This window comes from Daktulosphaira vitifoliae, unplaced genomic scaffold (genome assembly GCF_025091365.1).
Source record: "Daktulosphaira vitifoliae isolate Bord-2020 unplaced genomic scaffold, ASM2509136v1 Scaffold_3, whole genome shotgun sequence".
Taxonomy (NCBI): Eukaryota; Metazoa; Arthropoda; class Insecta; order Hemiptera; family Phylloxeridae; genus Daktulosphaira; species Daktulosphaira vitifoliae.
In genome coordinates, this window is record NW_026099574.1 from 24146626 (window position 1) to 24168928 (window position 22303).

General features: G+C 26.9%; 3 protein-coding genes across 3 annotated transcripts in view; 1 reads left to right on the forward strand and 2 right to left on the reverse strand.

Annotated features, from left to right (window-relative positions):
• Positions 1-607: 607 nt before the first annotated feature.
• LOC126900255 (transcription elongation factor SPT4) lies at positions 608-3043 on the forward strand. The gene is made up of 4 exons (XM_050675839.1): positions 608-829; positions 1422-1528; positions 1601-1656; positions 2826-3043. The coding sequence occupies exons 1-4, from the start codon at positions 761-763 to the stop codon at positions 2942-2944; spliced, it is 351 nt and encodes a 116-aa protein (XP_050531796.1). The 5' UTR covers positions 608-760; the 3' UTR covers positions 2945-3043.
• A 50-nt stretch (positions 3044-3093) lies between these two features.
• Positions 3094-10903, reverse strand: LOC126900254 (switch-associated protein 70-like). Its single transcript, XM_050675836.1, has 10 exons — positions 10534-10903; positions 7078-7197; positions 6499-6705; positions 6211-6444; positions 5921-6135; positions 5659-5839; positions 5464-5600; positions 4608-4744; positions 4404-4528; positions 3094-3289 (listed from the first exon to the last, which is right to left on the reverse strand). The coding sequence occupies exons 1-10, from the start codon at positions 10630-10632 to the stop codon at positions 3194-3196; spliced, it is 1551 nt and encodes a 516-aa protein (XP_050531793.1). The 5' UTR covers positions 10633-10903; the 3' UTR covers positions 3094-3193.
• Positions 10904-12866: 1963 nt separating this feature from the next.
• LOC126900253 (sodium-dependent serotonin transporter) overlaps positions 12867-22303 on the reverse strand; it is a 31472-nt gene continuing 22035 nt past the window's right edge. The window contains exons 4-12 of the mRNA XM_050675835.1: positions 21926-22142; positions 21714-21852; positions 20994-21128; positions 20704-20932; positions 20548-20646; positions 20121-20266; positions 18669-18869; positions 16485-16655; positions 12867-14131 (exon numbers count right to left, since the gene is read on the reverse strand). Of these exons, the coding sequence (XP_050531792.1) occupies positions 14021-14131; positions 16485-16655; positions 18669-18869; positions 20121-20266; positions 20548-20646; positions 20704-20932; positions 20994-21128; positions 21714-21852; positions 21926-22142 (1448 nt within the window). The 3' untranslated portion in view covers positions 12867-14020. The remainder of the gene's footprint in view (positions 14132-16484; positions 16656-18668; positions 18870-20120; positions 20267-20547; positions 20647-20703; positions 20933-20993; positions 21129-21713; positions 21853-21925; positions 22143-22303) is intronic.

A 22303-nucleotide genomic window follows, 5' to 3' on the forward strand; every position in this document is an offset into this window, starting at 1 on the left:
CCTATATTGATCAGTTATGCGACATGATTTTATTTTGAAGATTTATGATTTTTTCATTCTCTCCACTCATTAATATCAATTTAATAAAATAATTAACATAAATTTTTTTGTAAATCATAAATGTTCATAGGATATGTTATTCCTTCCTACTGTGCTCAATTTATTATAGTCAGCAATTTCTCCCGTTTTTATTCTAGTCAATAAATTTTATTTAAGTCAATTACTTTTTCTTTTTTTTATTTACATTTAAATGATTGGCTAGAAGTTTAAATTTTTATACAACATACAAGCATAAAAGTTATGGTTAAATAAAATGTCAACATTTTTTCGAAAAATAGAATTTTGGGGGCAAATTAAAAAGCTAAACGGGGCGGTTCATTAAGTAAAAATAAACCCAACTAGCAATATCCTGATATCCCGATGGGTCTATCCTGCTTTTGTTAAAGAATGTCTATGATGCATCATAAAAATACATTTATTCATTTTATTATACCAACATGTCTTTAAAATTGGTATTGAATCTCATTTATACAAAGGTAGATGTCGCTAGTTATTTTTATATGATTTGAAAACCCCTTATGAAAACCATTTAATTATTGATAATATTTGGTGATTTATCAACGTGATAGCATTATGTCCGTAGACCTAGAAGATCCACTATAATTTTTTTACAAAAAATTTTACCTGCTTGATTTCTAAAACTGACCAATACATTGTATAAATTTTAGTATCCTAAGCTTAATAAATAAAGACATTCATAATGTCTCTTGATTCAATACCGAAAGATATGCGATCTGCTAGAGCTTGTTTAGTTTGTTCATTAATTAAGGTATTTATTATATTTTAACCGATAATGTATTAAATTATTGTTAAAAACACTAATATCATTTATTATTTAAATTCAAAATTTTACAAATGTGAAATTTAAATTGCAGTTATAAATTTAGTGGTAAACTTATTTAATTTTTAAATCATTTTTTTAAGTTGTTTGTTACATATGGTTATGATAAATATTATCTATACACTATGATCTTTCTAAAAAAAAAAAAATTATTTATAATTAAGAAATAAATTTATATAAATATGAATATCATATTTAGAAATTCTCATAGTTGAGACATCTAATATACAAAATTAAAACTATTTGAAAAATCAAACTAGAGTGGTTCATAATCTAATTTTTTAGTTTTAATTTAGTTTTTAATTTTACAACTCTTGCATGTATATATTAAATACAAATTAAAATAATGTATATAAACTTAAAACTATATACAATACTATGCTAGTTACAATATGTACCTAACAGTTCAAGATTTTTTTTCATTAGTTTTCAGTTTTCAGATTTCAGATTTAAAAGTTTAGTAATAATTTAATTCATTTATATCATTATTTTATTTAATATATGTATTTATTTTTGTTAGACTTTTGATCAATTTGAATTTGATGGTTGTGACAACTGTGATGAGTTCCTTCGGATGAAAAATAACCGAGATCATGTGTATGATTGTACAAGTTCTAACTTTGATGGGTCTGTTGTACATTGATTTATTTTACTTAAATAAATATTATTAAACTGGTTTAACTTGTTTTCATATTGCAGAATGGTAGCTTTAATGAGTCCTGACGATAGTTGGGTGGCTAGATGGCAAAAAATTAGTGAGTTTTTCATTGTTTTAAAATGTTATATTTATATTTATATTATTTACTTATTGATTAGTGATATTATCAATAAAACAATATATATATATATATATATATACGTAAGAAGTAAATGTAAAGAAAAAAGAAATAATTACTTTTTCCTTTATCATCAAATTTATAATATAAAAAATTCTATAAAGTATTTATATTTTTGATAATTTAAAAAATTAAATATAAAAATATTTATACAAATTAGCATATAATACTAGTCAAAAAAGTGTATAGTAATAGTTCAGTAAATTAGATTCAAAATTATAGGAACATGATTAGTTATTAACATACTAAAAACCCTAAAGATTGGGTATTTACTATAACTCTTTTTGTGTTGACAAAAGCAGTTTTTAGTATGATATTTTTAAATATTGAGTTTATCAATATATACTTATATACTAAATTAAAAAAAAAATATTTCTATATTTTTTTGAAAAATATATATTTACTTAGATAAATGCACTTACTGTATTTAATAAATGTATTTATAATTATTTCTTATGACATTTAAATTGATTGAAACTTCTATAAGTATGTCTACCAATAGAATTTTTCCATAAATTGTGAAATTATTAGATATTATTTGTTGTTTTGTTTCGTTTTATTTTTAGTAGTTAAATCTTTAATTCAAATTATTTTTAAATAAAATCATTTATATGAGAAGCACTAAATCATTAATTTTATATAATATTGATACATATTAATATATTAAGAATTATCAAATGGGGGGTTTATATTGGAACACTAATGGGTGGTTTTTACTGGTTTAGTCTTATTAAATTAGACCAATTTAGACCTCTTGTTCTAAAAAAAACAAACTACCTAGAATTTGAATTTTTTTTAAGTACAACATTCCTCTTTTAAGTTATATCAGTAGCTTCAATAACATTTTTCATTTTTTAACAACATAATTTTACACTAATCTTGTTAAAATTATTCTCTAACATTATTTTTTTAATCATTGCTATTTGAGATGGTACTAGCTTTCTCAAAAATCTTATTCAGGTTGTTCTTAGGACAACACCGTAGAATTCTTCACTTAAATAAAAATTGTTAATAAAAATAAATATTGAATTAAGCTTAAATAATTATCTTAACTTTAATTAATTATATGTAATAAATTTTATTTTCAGATAGATTTACTAAAGGAATTTATGCCATTTCAGTGGCTGGACGATTGCCTCCAACTTTTATTAGAGAAATGAAAGCCAGAGGGATTCCATATCGCCCTAGAGATACAGCATTTAAATAATTTCACAATTATTGAGAAGTGTAATTAAAATAATTCACAATGTAATAATTTTTATTTTTATTTTAATACTTTGACTAATTTTACTTGAGCAAAATACAATATCATATGTTGTAAATACGAATAATCATATTTCATATAAGTTAACAAAATTAATTTTAAACATAGTTAATATAAATTTATTAATAAATAATTAAACTTTACAACTTTCAATAAGTACTGACAACAATTAAATAATATAGTTATTTTTAATCACTTAAAAAATTGAATTGGCCTTTCTTTAGTTGATGGTATAAAAGACATAGTTCTTCGAACTTTAACTTGTGGTTTTGCAGTCAAATTTTCGTCCTATAAATAAAAAATTAAAAAAAAAATTTTTTTTTAAGTAGATTTTTAGTTTATTTTGTATTTTGTAAAATAAATAACTAATTTAATACTAAGAATATTTGTTTTTAATTTAGTTTGTTAGATATTTGAATAATTTTTGCTTTTTATTAATTAAATAATAATTTTCATTATCAAACTAAAAAACAGCCAATTAGAGTTACCACTTGTCTTATAAAATAATATTTTATCATATATATTTATATATAACTTCTTTATGTTAAATTAAGTTATTCTAACAAATAACTATTGTAATCATTAATTTTGAGTTGGTAAATCAAATTAAGAAGTATAGAGCGTCTGAAGTTTTTCTATTTAGATACTATTTCATTTAATAAATGTAAAATAAAATGAATATTTCATGTACCTACATAATGTATTTTAATTCAAACAGATTACAAATAATTAAAACGAAATTTCATCATTTTTATATTAACCAATAACTATAAAAATGCCTATCTATTTATGAATTAATTATAGTTTTAATTAATACTACCCATTCATTAAAATTAATCATATGTGTTAAATAAGTAATGATTTTCCCATTATTCTTAACAACTAACCTGATTTCCTCTTAAATACTATATAATACCAAAATGATAATTCTTAATATAAATTTCAATTTTAATACAAAAAATCAGTATTACAAATAATCTTATAATATCTCAAAATTTACGTTCTATGATTAATTCATCTCCTGAGCGTCTATCCCAACTATTTGGAATCGATTCAACAGGTTTTTACACAGCTGTTTACCTGATGTGACCTTATTGTGGCCGAAGGTGCCAAAATAAGGGTAAGGTATGCGTTATTATTAAAGTTCCTATATGGTCACCTATCCGAGAACCAATAGCAAACAGTATTGCTAAAGCGGCGACTGATTGATCCAATATGCCATTGTTATTAAAATATTTGTTTCCATCGATCAAACAATTTATAAAACTCGATAAATAGAAAATAATTTTAAATATTTGACGTTGCTTTGTAAAGTATACTATCATTTAGAATTTCTGACTTTCAAACTTTAAATAGATCCATTTAAATCTGAACAATAACTTTAAAATAAAACAGATTTAACCTGCTGTAAAACCGTTAATGATGTCACAGCTTTTTCTGTAAAACTAATTTTCTTTTGAGCTCGACTTAACTCATCGTCTAATCTTTGTTTTTCAGCTTCCAATTCGATTAGTCTTTGTTGTGCTTCTAAAATTAATTAAAGATACATTATAATTAGTACTAATGTCTTATTAAAAGTATAACAGATTTTTATGAAATAATTTACCTAGTAATTGGTTTTCTTTTTCTCTTTGTTTTATTTCAAATTCCATTCGTTTTTCCCGTTCTTGTTCCAATAGTAACTTCTGCTCTTCTTGCAGTCTTTCGAGTTCTTCTCTCTTTTCCCATTCTTCCCTTAAAACCCTAATGACAATAAGTGAAAAATAATTAGGAGGTCAATATCGATATGAACCTATATTTTCTTCAAAAACGCAATAACATTTCTCAAAATGAATTGTTTTCATTTTTCTGTTCTACTTGTAATTTTATTAGATTATCTAATTTAACTATATAGATATCTTTAACTTTAAATCATCTATAGGATATACACTTCAATTGTATATAACTTATTCGTTTCTATGGTAAAATTTATAAAAATATAAAATATAGTATTTCAAAATCTATGAAAGTGTGTATATTTTTTACTTTAAATAGAAATAATAATGACATTTAATTCTTTACATTGTATAAAAATTACGTTTTTGAAATTCTTTTAACATTTTCTATTTATTGAGTTACAACCGTAAATTTAAACATAAGATAATATAAACAAAAAATTTAGCTTATTTTTTTTAAACTAACGACTTTATCCAACTTCATAGACATCAAGGCATATATTAACAATAATTTCAAATTTACACAAATTATTTTTAAAGCATTAAAATAATTTTATTTGTATAATTAAAAAATCAATTTTTAAAACCGCCCTATAATTTTTCAAATATAATAAAATTTTTATTTTTTTGAGTATAACTTGTAATATCGGATCAGTTATTGGTTTGTCTGAAATAATTCATATCGACGCGTTCCTAGTAAAAATGACAATTAACCTAAATCTAAATTGATCGATATTTTAATTTTACCTAGCTTGTAAGTTTCGTACTATTTCTTCATCACGCTTTGCCTGTGTTTCTTCTTCCAGCATATTTTCAAGTGCTTCTACGTGTTTTTCACTGGCTACTCTCAGTTCTTTAGCTTGAATTTCCATTGCTACTCTTGCCTATAAAACATAGGAGATTTTCATAACACGGCAATCAGATTTTTTCTGTAAATCTTACCTGCTTTTCTGCCTGTAGTTGAGCATCCATATCGTGTATTATACTACTTCTTCTTTGTTTTTCTTGTAATTCTGCTTTTCTTCTCTTTTGTCTTCTACGCAACAACGTTCGTTGATAACCTTCAGTCCCAGCCGAGTAGGATATGGCAAGTTTCAATGCAGATAACCATTGAAGTCTACTCCTAAAATTTATTTGATTAAGTAAAACAATATTAACAAAATTAATAACAATTTTTTTTAATTTGGGTAATACTTAACATTACCTATGATCTTTAGTTGCTAACTCAAAAGTTCTTTCTGTAGTATGTAGCATAATGCGTTGTAAATTTGAATCCACCCAACATCTTGGATCCAACATGATAGAACCGCACTGTTCTTTCTCTTCTTCACTTTTATAATAGAGTAATTGACAAGGCTTTAAAACGAACCAATACTCGCGTAATGTTGGTAACAAATAACCTCGCTTTAATAATACACCCTTAAAAAATATAAAAATTATATTATGTAGACTTATTCTAAGTTTTTAAATTCTATAAAATACTAGAAATCAAACCTTTTTAATAATGTCGTCGATAAACATATTAGTTACAGCGTTAAGGGCTTCTACTAGACCAGCTCGATCCACGTCGGTCAAATATTTTTTCTCTAATAATGTTAAAAAAGTACTAAACTGAAATCCGTTTGCATTACCTATAAGCTCTTCAAATCCGGATTGGTCCCAATCGGCTCCTAGTGAAGTAACTATTTGTGAAGCTACTAGGCCTACTTCCGATGTATCCATTATTACCTGTAAGAAAAAACTAGTAAATTTCATACGGAATTTATAGACTACTGATATTACTTGAAATCGATTTGGTCGTTCTGGATCGGTTTGCAACTCGGACAAGAAACAAAATACCCTGAACAATTTGTACATGCAATCTTCTGGTAATACTTGACATTTTTTTAAATAATCTTTTTTACATATTAACCAACAAGTCTCATCTATTTTAGATTCAAATTCTTGAAGTATCGGTAACGACAAAGTATTTGGCAAGGACAAAAAAACCTTTAAAATTTCAATGACATAAATCAATTATTATAGTTACTATGTCTAACAAAATAAAAGAATACCTAATAAAACATGTTTAATCGGTAAACATTTCTAAACCAGTACTAGAAATTTATTTACATTTATAGAATTTATCTGGAGGAAACGCGTGGTGAAGAAGTGTACATAGATAACCATTATTTTAAATTTCTTCTTTTTTATGTTATGTTTTCTACATCTCTAAGTACTGATCCAACTTTTTTATAAGTCAGTCATTTCTTTATTTTATGAAATACAATTAAACCACTGAATGAAAAATAATAATACCTCTCAAATAAATTATAATTAGACTCTATTAGTTAATACATATAAAAACATTTCCATACTAACCTCTCTGAGAAGATAATATTTGAAGTGCTGAAAGTTTAAACTAGAAGTACTTCTGTAATGTTCAAGACCTTTTTCAACACCATAGAGATCGAGTAGAATTCCAATGTTGGCCGTTAAAACCTATAACCATAATTTATGCTTATCTTAAAGTTTCTAATCTTTGCAAGTATGTGTTGTAGTTTTTAAATGGGAATACTATATTTAAAAACATTTAATGTGAACAATAATTCTATTTGTCTTTTATTCATTATTGGAATACCGTTTGTGCCATATTTTTTCTACGTATGCACTTTTAATTTTTTATCTACTTAACAATTATAAATGAAACATTTCATTTCTCCAGACTACAAAGACATACTATAAATGAATTTATAATTATATTAATATAATTATATTCGCCCACAACATACGGTGAAATGATAAATCCTTTGTGAACACATGTTGTATGTAATATTCTAGTAATTCAATTATAAACATAAATTTTTATAATTATACACGTTTTTAAAATTAAAATCTTACAATAGTAGTTTTTCAGATCCTATTTTACAGGTAATTTATATTATCATCATTAAATGCAGTAACTTATTGTAAACAATACATCTTTGCAATAATTGTTCGAAACTAAACTATATATATCTTAAAAATAGTCATTTTCTATTAACTAATACAAGTAAAACAATTATTAATTCATTTTTATCTATAATTAGTTAAGTAATAAAAAATATCTGAAATTAATGTAAATAAAAATATTTTCATGTCGAATTTTTTTATGTCTATATGAGAAATATATTATTTTTTTTTTACCAGAAAAATATTTTGCTTGACGATATATTAATTTATTTTATTACATAAACCTACATGACAGTTAGTTATTAATTTGATAACAGATACGATAAAAATAAATGCCATGTATTTCACTATGTGTATTACTTCATATAATTAATATAATAGTCATTATGAAGTTCTTATCTACATGAGAGTACAAAAATTATTTTTTATCAACGGTATAGATATAAAACTGCATTTACATTAGGAAACAAGTTAGGAAACATGTGCAGTAGGAAGCTGTGATTTATTTAACTTTTAACAATATGGTATTTCAATACAAAAACAAATTATTTTTCTCTAATAGTTTTTTTTATTTATGTCTATTTCTAACAGTCTCGCCAAAGAATTAAAGAAAACATTATGTTCCCACATTAAATATGTAAATAAAAAATATGTTAATAAAAACAACCTTAAACAAACGCGACTAAAATAATTTTAGAATTATTCTGATCTACATCCATTATTCAATTAAATATGCCCTGATAAACTACTTTTATTTTCTCGGTAAAATATATTATTTAGTTGTTACTGGTTTTTTTTTTTTTTAAATATGTATTATATAATTTTTTTTAAAAAATTTATTTTAATATTTTAATTTAAACTACGAAATCACTAATAACTTTTACAGATTATTTCTGATACAAATAACTCACAATTATTTTTATTAACTTCAACTGAAAATGATTATATGTTGTATTTACTCATTTACTTATTAAAACCAATGACGTGTTGATAATTACCACGTTACAACCAAATTATTATAATTAGAATCACTTTTAAAGGAAAATTAAAAAAAAAAATTTTTTCACGATTTAAATTCTAAAAACTACAAGGTGCCATAACCGGACTTAGAAAAAAAATGTCTAAATCATATATTTATTTTTTAAATTTACTTTCTGTAATCCATATCATCTATAAAAATTGAACGATAAATTGAAATGCTGAGTTACTCCTACTTTTACTCCGTAATACTATGTTATACATTTAACATGACATACTGTATAGAATTATACACTGTAATACTTTATTAATTTTACTTGCAGGATTTCAGTCAGAAATATTTATTTTTTATTATTTAAGCAATCTATACTATTTGAAGAATTTCCTCTACTTATTTCGTAACCACTGGTATGTTTTTATCATTGTGAATAAATATCATTAATAGATTTAGACACAAGCGAAAATTGGGGGGACTTGGAGCGGTTTAGCTTCTCTTACAATCTTACCGTGTCTAGATTTTTCAATATTCTTCAATGATTAATGCATTAATAAATTTACAAATTTATCTATGATTTATATTAAAAAGGATTTGCCAAATAATTTGTTTACTTAAGAATTATTTATTATAATAACCATTGTAATACCAGTATAGGTATTCCGGAACGGGTGGTACTAAGTATGGTTCATTCGATGGTTCTGTTTAATATAAATATTTTACGCCCCTCCAGGAGAATTTTGAAATTGCACCTATGGATTTTGGAACCTTCCTAGCTCAAACTTCGAAGAATTTTTGTGAGTAGAATCAAAATCATCTAACATCATAATGTTAATAGTAATTTAATAAAAATTTGATTATTGATTCGTCATATTAATATATTTAATAGTACTCATATGTAAATTGTTTCTTTGAATCCTATTATAAGTAAATAAAACTTTTTGGATTTCAAACAGAAATTTTAATACTAATGGAGAAATCATGCTATATTTCCAAGTACTTAAATAATTTAGTTTAATAGAACGTAGTAGCATTATTTTGCTAATAAATGTATTTTAATAGACTACCTTTTAAGAATACTTTAGTTAATACTTCACACTGTGAGTACAAGAAACCCTTTCATAAGTTGAAATTATTTTTAATATTTATATTAAGTTCAAGTCAACTTTTATGTAAGTTTCTTGTATATTTAGAGAATAATAAACTATATTGAATTGTATAAAAATGTCGAATGTCATGACTTTTGATACATGGCCCTCTTGCACTCATAGTGTGATTTATTTATTTATTACAATAACTTGATTAAATTGTTTTAAAAAATTGTCTAAAAGCAAAAAAAAAAAAAGTAGTAGCGTTCTCATCGACACAGTAAATAAGTACTTCAAAAAACTAACATCACACAATTTTATTAATTTTTACAGTTTGTGTAACACCTATAAGATAGTTAAAAACTGGTTTGATAGATAAATTGTTCGGTTTATTTTTTTGTTTCACTCTTTTACTACGTCATAAAAATAAAAATAACATATATTTAATTTATAAAACGATTACTATGTATATTTTAGCGATTTTAATGAAAATTCAAATAATCAAAAAGTATTTTTTTCGTTCTTGTAAATATTGCAATTTGATAGCGTAGTTTAAAACAAACAATTGACTTTTATAGATGACTGTATTCAATGATTCATTGTATTGGAATCAGAAACTCAACAAGTATGGCTCATAAAATACATTTAAATTAATTAATTGTATAATTATACAATTTTAAGTGAAATAGAATCAATAGAAAAAAACCATTAACGATTTACTCTAAATAAATGAATAACAACAACAATAATAAGTATGAGTAATACACATTTATCATATCAGGAAATTTTAATCCCCTCCTGTATAGATAAGAATTCTGCACTCACTTTTAATTTAGATTTGACAACAGTTCCGATATTTTCCGTGTCTAACGAATTAAATGCTTGCCATATACAGTTGGTCACATTTTTTAACAAAGTCGCCATCGCCAGATCATAATATTAAATACAAAACAAAGTTACCTGATGAACAGAGTAACGAGTCAAAGAGAAAAAAATAAACGTTTGAACGACAATCACAATATTGCACACTGCACGAGCGCCCGCACTGTTCCGATTATAGTCATAATAATACATGCGAATGAAATTTTGTCTTGAGCGTTCAGCGTGAAGTAGTGGCAGCTAGTGCCTAGTACAACGAGGAAAGGCTCCTCGCAAAATATACACGGAGGTGATGGAAGGCCGCCGCGTCGCTTCCTTGATCCGGTTCTCCGCCACCGCTGAACGAGTGACGACCACTCCCCGCGTCCACGGTTTTGACCATATATGAACTTTCAATGTCACCCCGCATTAACGGTGTAACCCATCAAGACAAGTATGGTATTAATATTTATAATAAATGAACAACATAATAATAAACATATTGTTATTGTTGTTAATTGAGTTTATTGATGTCTTATGGTCCATCAATTATTAGCTTACACATCCACCGACACTTATTGTCACACATACACGTGTAAACATTATTTTTCGCAAAAATGTATTTTAAACACAATTGAAATTGTCAAGTTTTAATTAACAATTCAACAGTGTATAATAACATAAAAACCGATAATATCAAGTGGAAGTTGGATAATGTTTAGAAAAAATTCATTTAATTAATTCTTATAATAAAAAATAAGAATAATTTTTTCCAACTAACCAACAATCATAATAAAGATCAAATAATTTAGACTCATCCCCGATTTACCGAGTAAAAAGCAATAAATCTTGCATGGACATTATCTAACACACAAATGAATAAACTAATTACTAAAATAACTTACAGTAATGTAATTATGTAACATTTTATAAATTGTTTAAAAGAATATAAGGCCTACCGTCGAAAAGAAGTCATATGCGTATTTTCCATAGTGCAATCACTAATATAAATAATTTGGCCTCAAAATTTTAATTAATTTATTTAATAATATGTTTAATCCAAACTCATTATTGACATTTTATAACGATGGCTACATGTCAGACACGAGTATTGTTATTTTTACCATTAGTTATTTCTCGGGTTCACTCTTTCTCCCGCGCTAGGTATAATACCGTTAATAACTATTGAAATATTCGCCCAAAAAGCTGTTATCGACCAGTCATTTTTAATATTAGATCATTACCTAATAAATAAGCTAATAATTTAAATATGTTCCCATTTGAAAAATTAAAATTGACATCCTTATAAGGTGTAAGGGTTAAGAATAATAAATACTTCATGATTTATACATTGAGAAAAATATACATCTAAAAGAAACCAAATAAAAAATACTGTATACTTGTTTTGCTGCCATCATAGTATACTTTATTAAAATTTCTATAGTTTTTTTTTTCAATACATAACAATTAAGTAATTTCATTAATTTTTGCACTTATTTAAAAATAATAATAACTGTTATGAATATTTTTACTGTTCGAAAATAACTTTAATTTCACAATTTCTATTATTAAACAACGGATTTAGAAACCCGTTATTTTACTAGTATCATTTGCTTTATTATAATGTAAAAGTAAATGATACTGTGCTATCAATAAAATTTTGGCATTCTTCAGACTAACACAAAAGTTAAATAAATTCTGGATATTAAATCAATAAACATTAGTATTTTACTAATAAATATATAAACTAATCATATTAACAAGCAGTAAATCGTACATTTTTTAAATTTAAATGACAGTATTAGTGATAATATTAGTGACATTTAGATATTTTTATTTTTATTGACTTAATTACTAAGTGTCAGACCTTATACATTACAATAGATTGTTTTTATAAAACTTAGATAATACATGGATCGATTATAGAAAATATACAAGAATTATAGTTGTGTTAAAAACTATAAAGTTTTTTTTTTGTTATTAAACTATTTTAGTTTTAATATCCAAAATCAAATTTAAATGTTCATTGAGTTTAATTGAGGTATCTTTAATATATTTTATAGATTGAAAAATATAAATTAAAAAAACTTTATAATAATAGACAATTACTTTGATTTCTACTGTTAAATTCTTTAACACACAAGATAATTGATGAAAAGTTTAAAATTGTATTCAAATAACAGTAAAACATTATTATTTGTATTATACAAAGCAGTAAGTATTTTACCAAACATTTCTTCTGACAAAAAAAAAATATCAAAATTTTATTTAAATGAAAATTAAATATTATTATTCATATACATATCATTATTTTTGGTAACTGTATATATAATTATATTATTGCTACTGAGTCCTATAAAAGAATTATTATTAACTTAATATAGACTTATTCTAATTAAAGCTTCAATAGTTTCTTACCTGATTTCAATATAACTAATATTCATGATAAGAACACAACATAACATTCATATAAGAATACAAAAGTGATTCTGATATTTTTAAGTAAACTAAAGCTTTGAACTTTATCATATTTCTACCATATTATTATAGTTCAATCGCAACAGTTATAAAACATCAATAATTATTTTTCAAATTTAAAAGCTTTTAAAACAATTAAATATCCATACACGCACATATATATTAAACACTGAAATTGTAATAAATATTAATACTAGTTAATTATCAAATCATCTACTACAGGCTAAAACACCTGAACTATTAATAAATAACAAACCCTTCGTGATTTATATTTTACAATATTAACGCTTGATAACTTATTCTCTAAATTCACAATTACACTTAATATTTTACATTTATGATTGAAAAATCACACGCTTATGTTATCATATAAATTATTACTCAAATTTGTACAACATCAGATGTTAGATGTATATTGAACAGGACATTTTGTTTTTAAGACTTAATTGTAAATTATATATTTGACATTAATTATAAGTAATAGTAACTTATGTTATGAATATATTCAAAACATGAATATATTTTATTCACTACTTAAAACACACACACATACTCACATATTTTTAATTTCTAAATATAATAGTGTCAAAACTAGTATACTTAAATCTTGGAGTAACGATACAATAAAACAGTTGAGTATTAATAATATATCATACGAAAATCGGTTAATAATTTCATTTTTCACTAAATACAATGTGTTTACTTTATCAAATGCTTATAACATTGAGGTATCATATATTTTTTTTTAATGATAATTATGGAATTGGCTGTATAGGCAGCTGAGTAATATAAAGGGGAACGCAGTCTCAGTAAATGGAAAATTTTACTGCACTGTAACTATTGTCCAACGAGAGAATATGTGGTATGTTGAAGACTGATCCGATTCCGATGGCCATAGAACAGTCCTAGGCGCGCTGTCTGTGCCATATCCGCCTCTAGGTTTCAGACGGTGAACTCTTCAGACGAGCCATTCAAGTCAGACGTGCGTGCCGCCACCGCCAACTTCTACTCCCAAGTTACGAACAGCGGCAACGATGTTTCTATTGTCAGGCTCCGGGTCCTCCGGTTTCATTGCTAACTGAAATTTCTGCAATGACATAAATAAATAATAAACCAAAGTCTAGTTCGTTTAAAATTTTGTATATGTAGTCCAGACAGTTGCACTCTTAAAAACAATGTTCAAATATTCACATACGCGTACTGGAAGCTTTAACGCATACAAATTTTGATCCTCTTCTTTTTCCTCGTCTTAATCCCAACTACTTGGAGTCGTCCCCCTTATCTAAACTTCCACTTGGAACGATCACTCACATCGGCCGTTCTCATATCGCATTCAGTAACATCCCTTGGTCTTCTTCTACCTCTTCTTCCTTCAACATTCATTTCTATGACTGTTCTTACGGCTTCCGATTACTCTCTCCTCATAACATGACCAAACCGTCTAAGTCTATTTTCTCTCGTCCACAATTGACACTACACCTATACTCCCTCTTATATGCTCGTTCCTTATCCTATCTTCTCTAGTCACTCCACTCATCCATCTAAGCATTTTCATCTCTGTTACACTCGTTCTCTGCTCTACTTTCTTATCAACCGCCCAACACTCTGAATCATATATCATAGCTGATCTCATTACAGTCTTATAGAACTTACCTTTCAGCCTCATTGGAAATCTTTTATCGCATAACGCACCAGACGCTTCTAACCTCTTCAACCATCCGCACTTACAAACGCTTACAAATTTTGATAATAATGATAATAGTGTAATGTTGGTGTATGAATTTTTGATACTTTTTGTTAAAATTACGCTACTTGTATGCTAAATTAACGTTTATATTAAAAATATCATACTGATTGAGAATTTTTAGATTATTTGAACTAATGTCACATAATGACTCAAAAGATTTCTTCTTCTAGTCAGAAAAATTTTAAATGGATTTCCATATTTTTTCAAATTTTGTGAATCGAAAAATACAAAAATGGTATAAAATTAATGAAAAAATCGGTAAAGTAAAAATTGATAAAATTAATATGTTTAGGTTAGTTAGGTTAATTTTATTATTTTAATAAATTAATTATTTACAAATTTGTATAATATAAAAAATGAATTGTTTTTGTTTTTGTTTAAATCTATAAATAAAAGTAATTAAGTATAATAATAAATTATACTTGTTGATTATAATTGGTTACGAATGTTCATGTCTAGAAANAAACGATCACTCACATCGGCCGTTCTCATATCGCATTCAGTAACATCCCTCGGTCTTCTTCTTCCTTCAACATTCATTTCTATGACTGTTCTTACGGCTTCCGATTCCTCTCTCCTCATAACATGACCAAACCGTCTAAGTCTATTTTCTCTCTTCCACAACTGACACTACACCTATACTTCCTCTTATATGCTCGTTCCTTATCCTATCTTCTCTAGTCACTCCACTCATCCATCTAAGCATTATCATCTCTGCTACACTTATTTTCTTCTCTACTTTCTTATCAACCGCCCAACACTCTGATTCATATATCATAGCTGGTCTCATTACAGTCTTATAGAACTTACTTTTCAGCCTCATTGGAAATCTTTTATCGCATAACGCACCAGACGCTTCTAACCTTATCAACCATCCGCACTTACAAACGCTTACAAATTTTGATAATAATGATAATAGTGTTATGTTTGTGTATGAATTTTTGATACTTTTTGTTAAAATTACGCTACTTGTATGCAAAATTAACGTTTATATTAAAAATATCATACTGATTGAGAATTTTTAGATTATTTGAAAAATACAAAAGTGGTATAAAATTAGTGAAATAATCGGTAAAGTAAAAATTGATAAAATTAATAGGTTTAGGTTAGTTAGGTTAATTTTATTATTTTAACAAATTAATTATTTACAAATTTGTATAATATAAAAAATGAATTATTTTTGTTTTTGTTGAAATCTATAAATAAAAGTAATTAAGTATAATAATAAATTATACTTGTTGATTATAATTGGTTACGAATGTTCATGTCTAGAAACTTTTTCAAGTTGGGATTATATTATGCGCTTACAATAGAATTACTGCAGTGTTGTTCTATACTTAAGTTGACCCGATCTTGACAGACTGGAATAGTTTCTTAACCACAAACCAATATAACGACAATTACGAAATGCCTACTAAATGCTTTGTTCTGTTATCATTTACGGTGCTATATTATTTCTTAGTAGTGGAAAATGAAATTCAAACAAGTAATAGTTAGTGTAATTCTAAACATTGAGTAAACTTAGTATAGAATTTGTTTAAATCATTATAAAATTAAATTACGTTTTTAAATTTCAAATAAAATTGTTTGAAATCCTCGAATATGGCGTGTTAAATTTAAAATAATGAGTGTTATTTATTACATTTTATGTAATAAAATGTTTTAATTTTTTGAAAATTATTGTACTACTGACTTTTTCCCACGGTCCTGGAGTCTTGATTACTTTATAGATAAAATATGCGGGTATGCATATGATCGAAGATGCCGTCATTAACCAACCAATATTGATGCTCCAATCTGGATAATTATAGTTATAACCAGCCATCATATCTTTATACCCCAAAATAGTGAAAACAAATATCGACTAAAACATAAAAAATAATTTTAGTCAAGGTTGGAAATTAATCTATCAATAAGTTGTAGTTAAATTAAACTTTTAGCATAACATAGGAAATTGCATTTTACGTTATGTTATAGTTGATTTCTCTTTTGTTAATTTAACACAACCTATTAACGTATACTTTTGGTATTTTTCGTTAAATACTTTTTTTTAAATTCTGAATACGAAAAAAAAAATTTAGGACGACAAATTTTTGGAAAAATTATTATCATTATTGCATATTGTTTTCTTCGTAGTGATAGTGCATATCTCGATTTTCGAAATTATTTAGGAAGAATAAAAGAGTGCACTTGTTTTTGTGTAACTAACAATTGAAATAGGTTTTTTAAAACTGCATTATCTCAAGAAATACTGGATATTATTTATTTTGAAACTCTTATAATATTCGTTCACTGTAAATATGTATTTCTTTAAACAATATTAACAATTTCAAAATTTTCAGAAACATGTTTTATCAATCAAGACGATCCATACGACGTAATTTTCACTAGTTTACATAAAAATAAATACATTTTGTGAAGAACAAAACGATTTATGTTTAAAACTTCGTGTTTTTTGTATGGAAAAAAATGAAAATACACAAAAAAATTTAATCAGCCTAAAATTTTGATATATTTACAAACCTACTAGTACTTGCATCAACTTATTTCGCTAAATTATTGATATTTTGTCAACCATTGAATTATTAAAAAATGTTGGAGAAAAAAGAGGTAGAGGAAGTCTNTTGGCTGGAAATTAATTTATCAATAAGTTGTTGTTAAGTTAAACTTTTAGCATAACAGAGGGAATTGCATTTTACGTTATGTTATAGTTGGTTTCTCTTTTGTTAATTTAACAACTTATCAACGTATACTTTTGGTATTTTTCGTTAAATACTTTTTTTTTTAAATTCTAAATACGAAAAAAAAAATTTAGGACGACAAATTTTTGGAAAAATTATTATCATTATTGCATATTGTTTTCTTCGTAGTGATAGTGCATATCTCGATTTTCGAAATTATTCAGGAAGAAGAAAAGAGTACACTTGTTTTTGTGTAACTAACAATTGAAATAGGTTTTTAAAACTGCGTTATCTCAAGAAATACTGGATATTATTTATTTTGAAACTCTTATAATATTCGTCCACTGTAAATATGTATTTCTTAAAAACAATATTAACAACAATTTCAAAATTTTCAGACACGTGTTTTATCAATGACGACGATCCATACGACGTAATTTCCACTAGTTCACATAAAAATAAATACATTTTGAGAAGAACTACACGATTTATGTTTAAAACTACGTGTTTTTTGTATGAAAAAAAATGAAAAGAAAAAATAAAATACCCAAAAAAATGTAATCAGCCTAAAATTTTGATATATTTACAAACCTACTAGTACACTTGCATCAACTTAACTTATTTCGCTAAATTATTGATATTTTGTCAACCATTGAATTATTAAAAAATGTTGGAGAAAAAAGAGGTAGAGGAAGTCTAAAACAGAGATGGAGGGATGTAATTGAATGCGATATGAGGACGGCTGATGTGATCGTGTCAAGTGGAAGTTTAGGATAAGGGTGGCCGACCCCAAGTAGTTGTGATTATAAGCCGAGGAAAAAGAAGAAAGAAGAAGATTAACTTTTTAACAATATAATAATAATAACAAATTAATTGAACTATTAACTCATTGACTTTTTTCAATTAACTTAGTTTTGACAAGTAAAACACTAGCTTGGCCAGCCTTTATTTCAGTAAACTAGAAACTATCAGCAATACAATGACCAGCATAAAATACTATCATTTAAAACACGCGCTCATACCAACGTAATTATACAACAAAAGTTTTATTACAATTTTACTAAAACTTAATCAAATGTATTTTAATTAAAATAGCTGAACTATAAAGAAACGATTTTTTTTAATAAAAACGTTTCATTCTTAAAAAGTATAAAAAAAACACTTAAAATATAAATATTGCTAGTGATATCTCGTACCAATAGGAACGCAGGACTTATATAACACCAGCATAAGCGCCAAAATAAACCAGGTTTGTGTCCTATCATCATTTCAATGTCGTTAGCAAATCTGTCAACGCCGTAAACCCAACAAACTGCAGCAGCTTCGACGAACACAACAAACAGTATAGCGATGCCAGGTCCAAATACATTCAACAAATTTATCAAGTAAACTCCTCCCTAGGAAAAACAGGTCATTATCAATATCTATACCCAATAACTATTATTTTTATTATAAATTATCAATGAAAATTAGGTTGTGAATTTAAATAAAACAACAAATTGGGTTTAAAATAATAGTTTTCTGCTTATGTTACGGTTTTATCGTAAACCACTTAGCCGCCTTTCTTTTTAAGTGTTGATACTGTGCAATGCATTAACATAAAGCCATTACCTATTAGGTGTGCTCTTAAATTTGTCTAAGACAATTGAGGTAGTGATGGAAAACATTTTCGGTAGTAAAAATAATCCCTACCGGTCACTTATAACATGATATTAAGCATTCAGTTGAAGTATCTAATGCAAACCATTAGTGGATCGGTCGAGTACACATTGGTCGAAAATTAATGACTGTCCGCCTCTAACTTTTGACCTACCGAACTAGATTCACAGCAACCACAACTGCTAGTTTCCGTAAAGCTTCTTCGACTGTTTTTCTATTTTCTTTGCCCGAGAGTACACAGTACTAATTTTATCATTAAGCGTCATCTTATCTGAGATACAAACCACTAAAAGCATTTTCATTAAAGGTTTATAGATGACTGATCACTATGATTGCTATTACTTAAGGGCTCGATTAAAAATTAACTGAGGTATGGTTTTGTAACGCCAATTAGAGGTGGTTCATTACAATTGAAAGCTTTAAAACGATCAAGACGTTTATCGTTACAGATAAATATTTCTATTTAAATATCTAAGAAAGTTACACGATAAACTGAAATTAAGATCCATTGTGGATACTTATTCGTTGAAACGCTTATTCAGTAGGAACATTTATTTAGCATAAAGCCAACGTCGCAATGATTGTGTGACCTTTCACCAGTTACACTTACTAGTTCAATATGAATAGTGAGGAATTTAGATTAGGTTTACTGCTGACCAGTTTAAAGGCTTATTTGTAGTATAACGGCGCATTCTTTTTAGTTTTTTTTTTTTTTTATCTCTCGTATATAACTGATTAAACTACTTGAGTGAAAAACGAATTTTGATTAATTTTATATACTTTTCTCGCAAAATTATAATTCCTATAGGAGGCAAACTAACATATACGCTTAGAGCAAACACCAATTTAACAGTTATCGTAATATTATTTCACATTAATAAATATCTAACGAAAAAATCTTAAACTAAGTTTAATGTCGAGGCTTTATAAAAGACTAACACTATTTTATTATCACATTGTAATAAATATTATATGAAAAAATATTTTACATAAGTGGTTGTTGGTAACGACAAAATGTAAATGACAGCCACTAACGCAGCGACAAACAACTCTCTGTTTCTTTTCAAAACATTTGGATACTCGTCACACAAACCTGTGATGATTGCTTCTAACCCGCCAAATGTACTGTCTAAACCTAAAATCAAAGTGTTCAAATCGTTATTTACATTGAGTTTATTTAACTTAAACAATAACATTTTGTCATAATAGTTTGATTACAATAAAACACGAAAACTAATATTTCTGCAAAGAACCAAAGACTTGGAGTATCTTGTAATTTTTTGATAAAAATAATGCTCATTGTTTTTCTTTTGCATTAAAACAATTAGGTGTATTATTGAACTGAATGTATATTATGTTTATATATGTAAGTGTATTATGTTGGTTTTTAATATTGAGCCAAATACGCATACTTACCTAATGTGATAAGTAGCAAAAAGAATATTATAGCCCACAAGACAGAGCCAGTCATCATAGCGATGGCTTCGGGGTACACTATGAACACTAAGCCAGGACCTAAAATAAGTAAAAAGAGATTAGTAAATTACAATATCCAGTACACACTGGACGTACCTTCAGCTCCCACTTCGGAAATACTCTTGTTTTGAACGTGTGCCATGTATCCAAGCATAGTAAATATAACGAAACCGGCCAAGAAACTAGTAAGGAAATTTATAGAACTAGTCAGTATGGCATCCCAATAGCAATTGTTATTAAATTTGTTGTAGCTCGAGAGTGCCAGGAGCGTACCAAAACCAGGGCCCAGGGAAAAGAATACTTGCGATGCCGCGTCTATCCAAACCTGCGATCAAAATACGATGTTGAAAGTTGGTGTATGGCGCCACTCGAGTGTTAGCACATACTTTGGTATTTAGCAGTTTGTCCCATTGTGGCGTCAAGTAATATCGAATACCTTCGCCAGCGCCCGGCAACGATATACCTTGAAAAAGCAACATGAACAACACGACGTAAGGGGCGAGTGATGTAATCCAAACAGCCTGAAAAATAAAGTACCTTTTGACCGTACAATTACGGACGGCGCGTAATCGCTAGACTTTGCTAGCCAGCTGACTTTATCGGGTACACGGAACCGTGTAACATTTAATCAAAGAACGCAGCGTCAGAAAGAATGCGAAAAAATTGCTACAACGGGTCAATCTATAATTCATTAGACGTCAAAGGGATAAAAACGCGTGTAATAAAGGGGAGTTGGGAATGGCGTTCAATCACACTTCCGAGCAGCGGACAAAGGGTAGACCTGGATAATTTTAAAAACAGTGAGCATGCGATAACAGATTTTCTACCGGTCTCACTATAACACTTACCGGTAATGAGCTTAGCTCGCTGCATAATAAGTTTACTTAGACTGATTGACTGCACATGCCTTTTAATATATATAGACACACAACTACGTCTCGTGTACACTATATTTCTATTATTTTTACATAAATTGAATACATTTCAATTGTATTACCCGTGTAAAAGAAAAATATTTTAAATCGTATTTTTTTCGGTTCGTATTAATCTTCTGCACGAAAGTATAATATTTTAATTAAAACGAAAATCACAACGACATCACTTACCATACCTGTACTCCTGACGCCCTTCCACAAAGAAAAATAAACTAATAAAAATACTGCCAACAAGCACAACGCCAGAGACCACTTGATGCCGCCGATTCGTTCTAATCCGTTCGATCTGTGCTGTTCCAAAACACTTCTCCTGTAACGGAAACATATTATTATTATTACAGCCACTCTTTTTAGCGGTAAAAACAATACGGTCGCAGTCTTACTCAAAAAATTCTTTGGCCGGACTCGTCGAGATATTGTTGACGAGACCTGTTAAATTGGTGACAGGAGTGCAGTTTAAGGTATTCCACGGATTGTCACAGCTAGTCCAGGGAAGTTCAGATCTCATCGAAGAAAATAGATAGTAAACTGCCCAGCTTATAATTGTGTTATAGTACATTCCCATATACATGTCTATTAAACATATAGCATACCCTACACCTGTAAACAAACAGTAATTATTCTAATCATTACTAAATATTTTACACGTCCAAATTGAGGTTTCTGTTTAATTTTCTTATAAAACATTTAGTTAATTAATAATAAATAATTTTGCTTCGTTTTATATGAATTATCTATAAGTCATACAGCTTATTATACAA

Coding starts and splice junctions, on each gene's coding strand:
- LOC126900255 (XM_050675839.1), top strand. CDS start 761: ATGTCTCTTGATTCAATACCGAAAGATATGCGATCTGCTAGAGCTTGT. Junction 830..1,421: donor TAGTTTGTTCATTAATTAAG/GTATTTATTATA, acceptor TATTTTTGTTAG/ACTTTTGATCAATTTGAATT. Junction 1,657..2,825: donor GGCTAGATGGCAAAAAATTA/GTGAGTTTTTCA, acceptor TTTTATTTTCAG/ATAGATTTACTAAAGGAATT.
- LOC126900254 (XM_050675836.1), bottom strand. CDS start 10,632: ATGGCGACTTTGTTAAAAAATGTGACCAACTGTATATGGCAAGCATTT. Junction 7,198..10,533: donor TTGTCAAATCTAAATTAAAA/GTGAGTGCAGAA, acceptor TTATGGTTATAG/GTTTTAACGGCCAACATTGG. Junction 5,601..5,658: donor AACTACAGGCAGAAAAGCAG/GTAAGATTTACA, acceptor TATGTTTTATAG/GCAAGAGTAGCAATGGAAAT.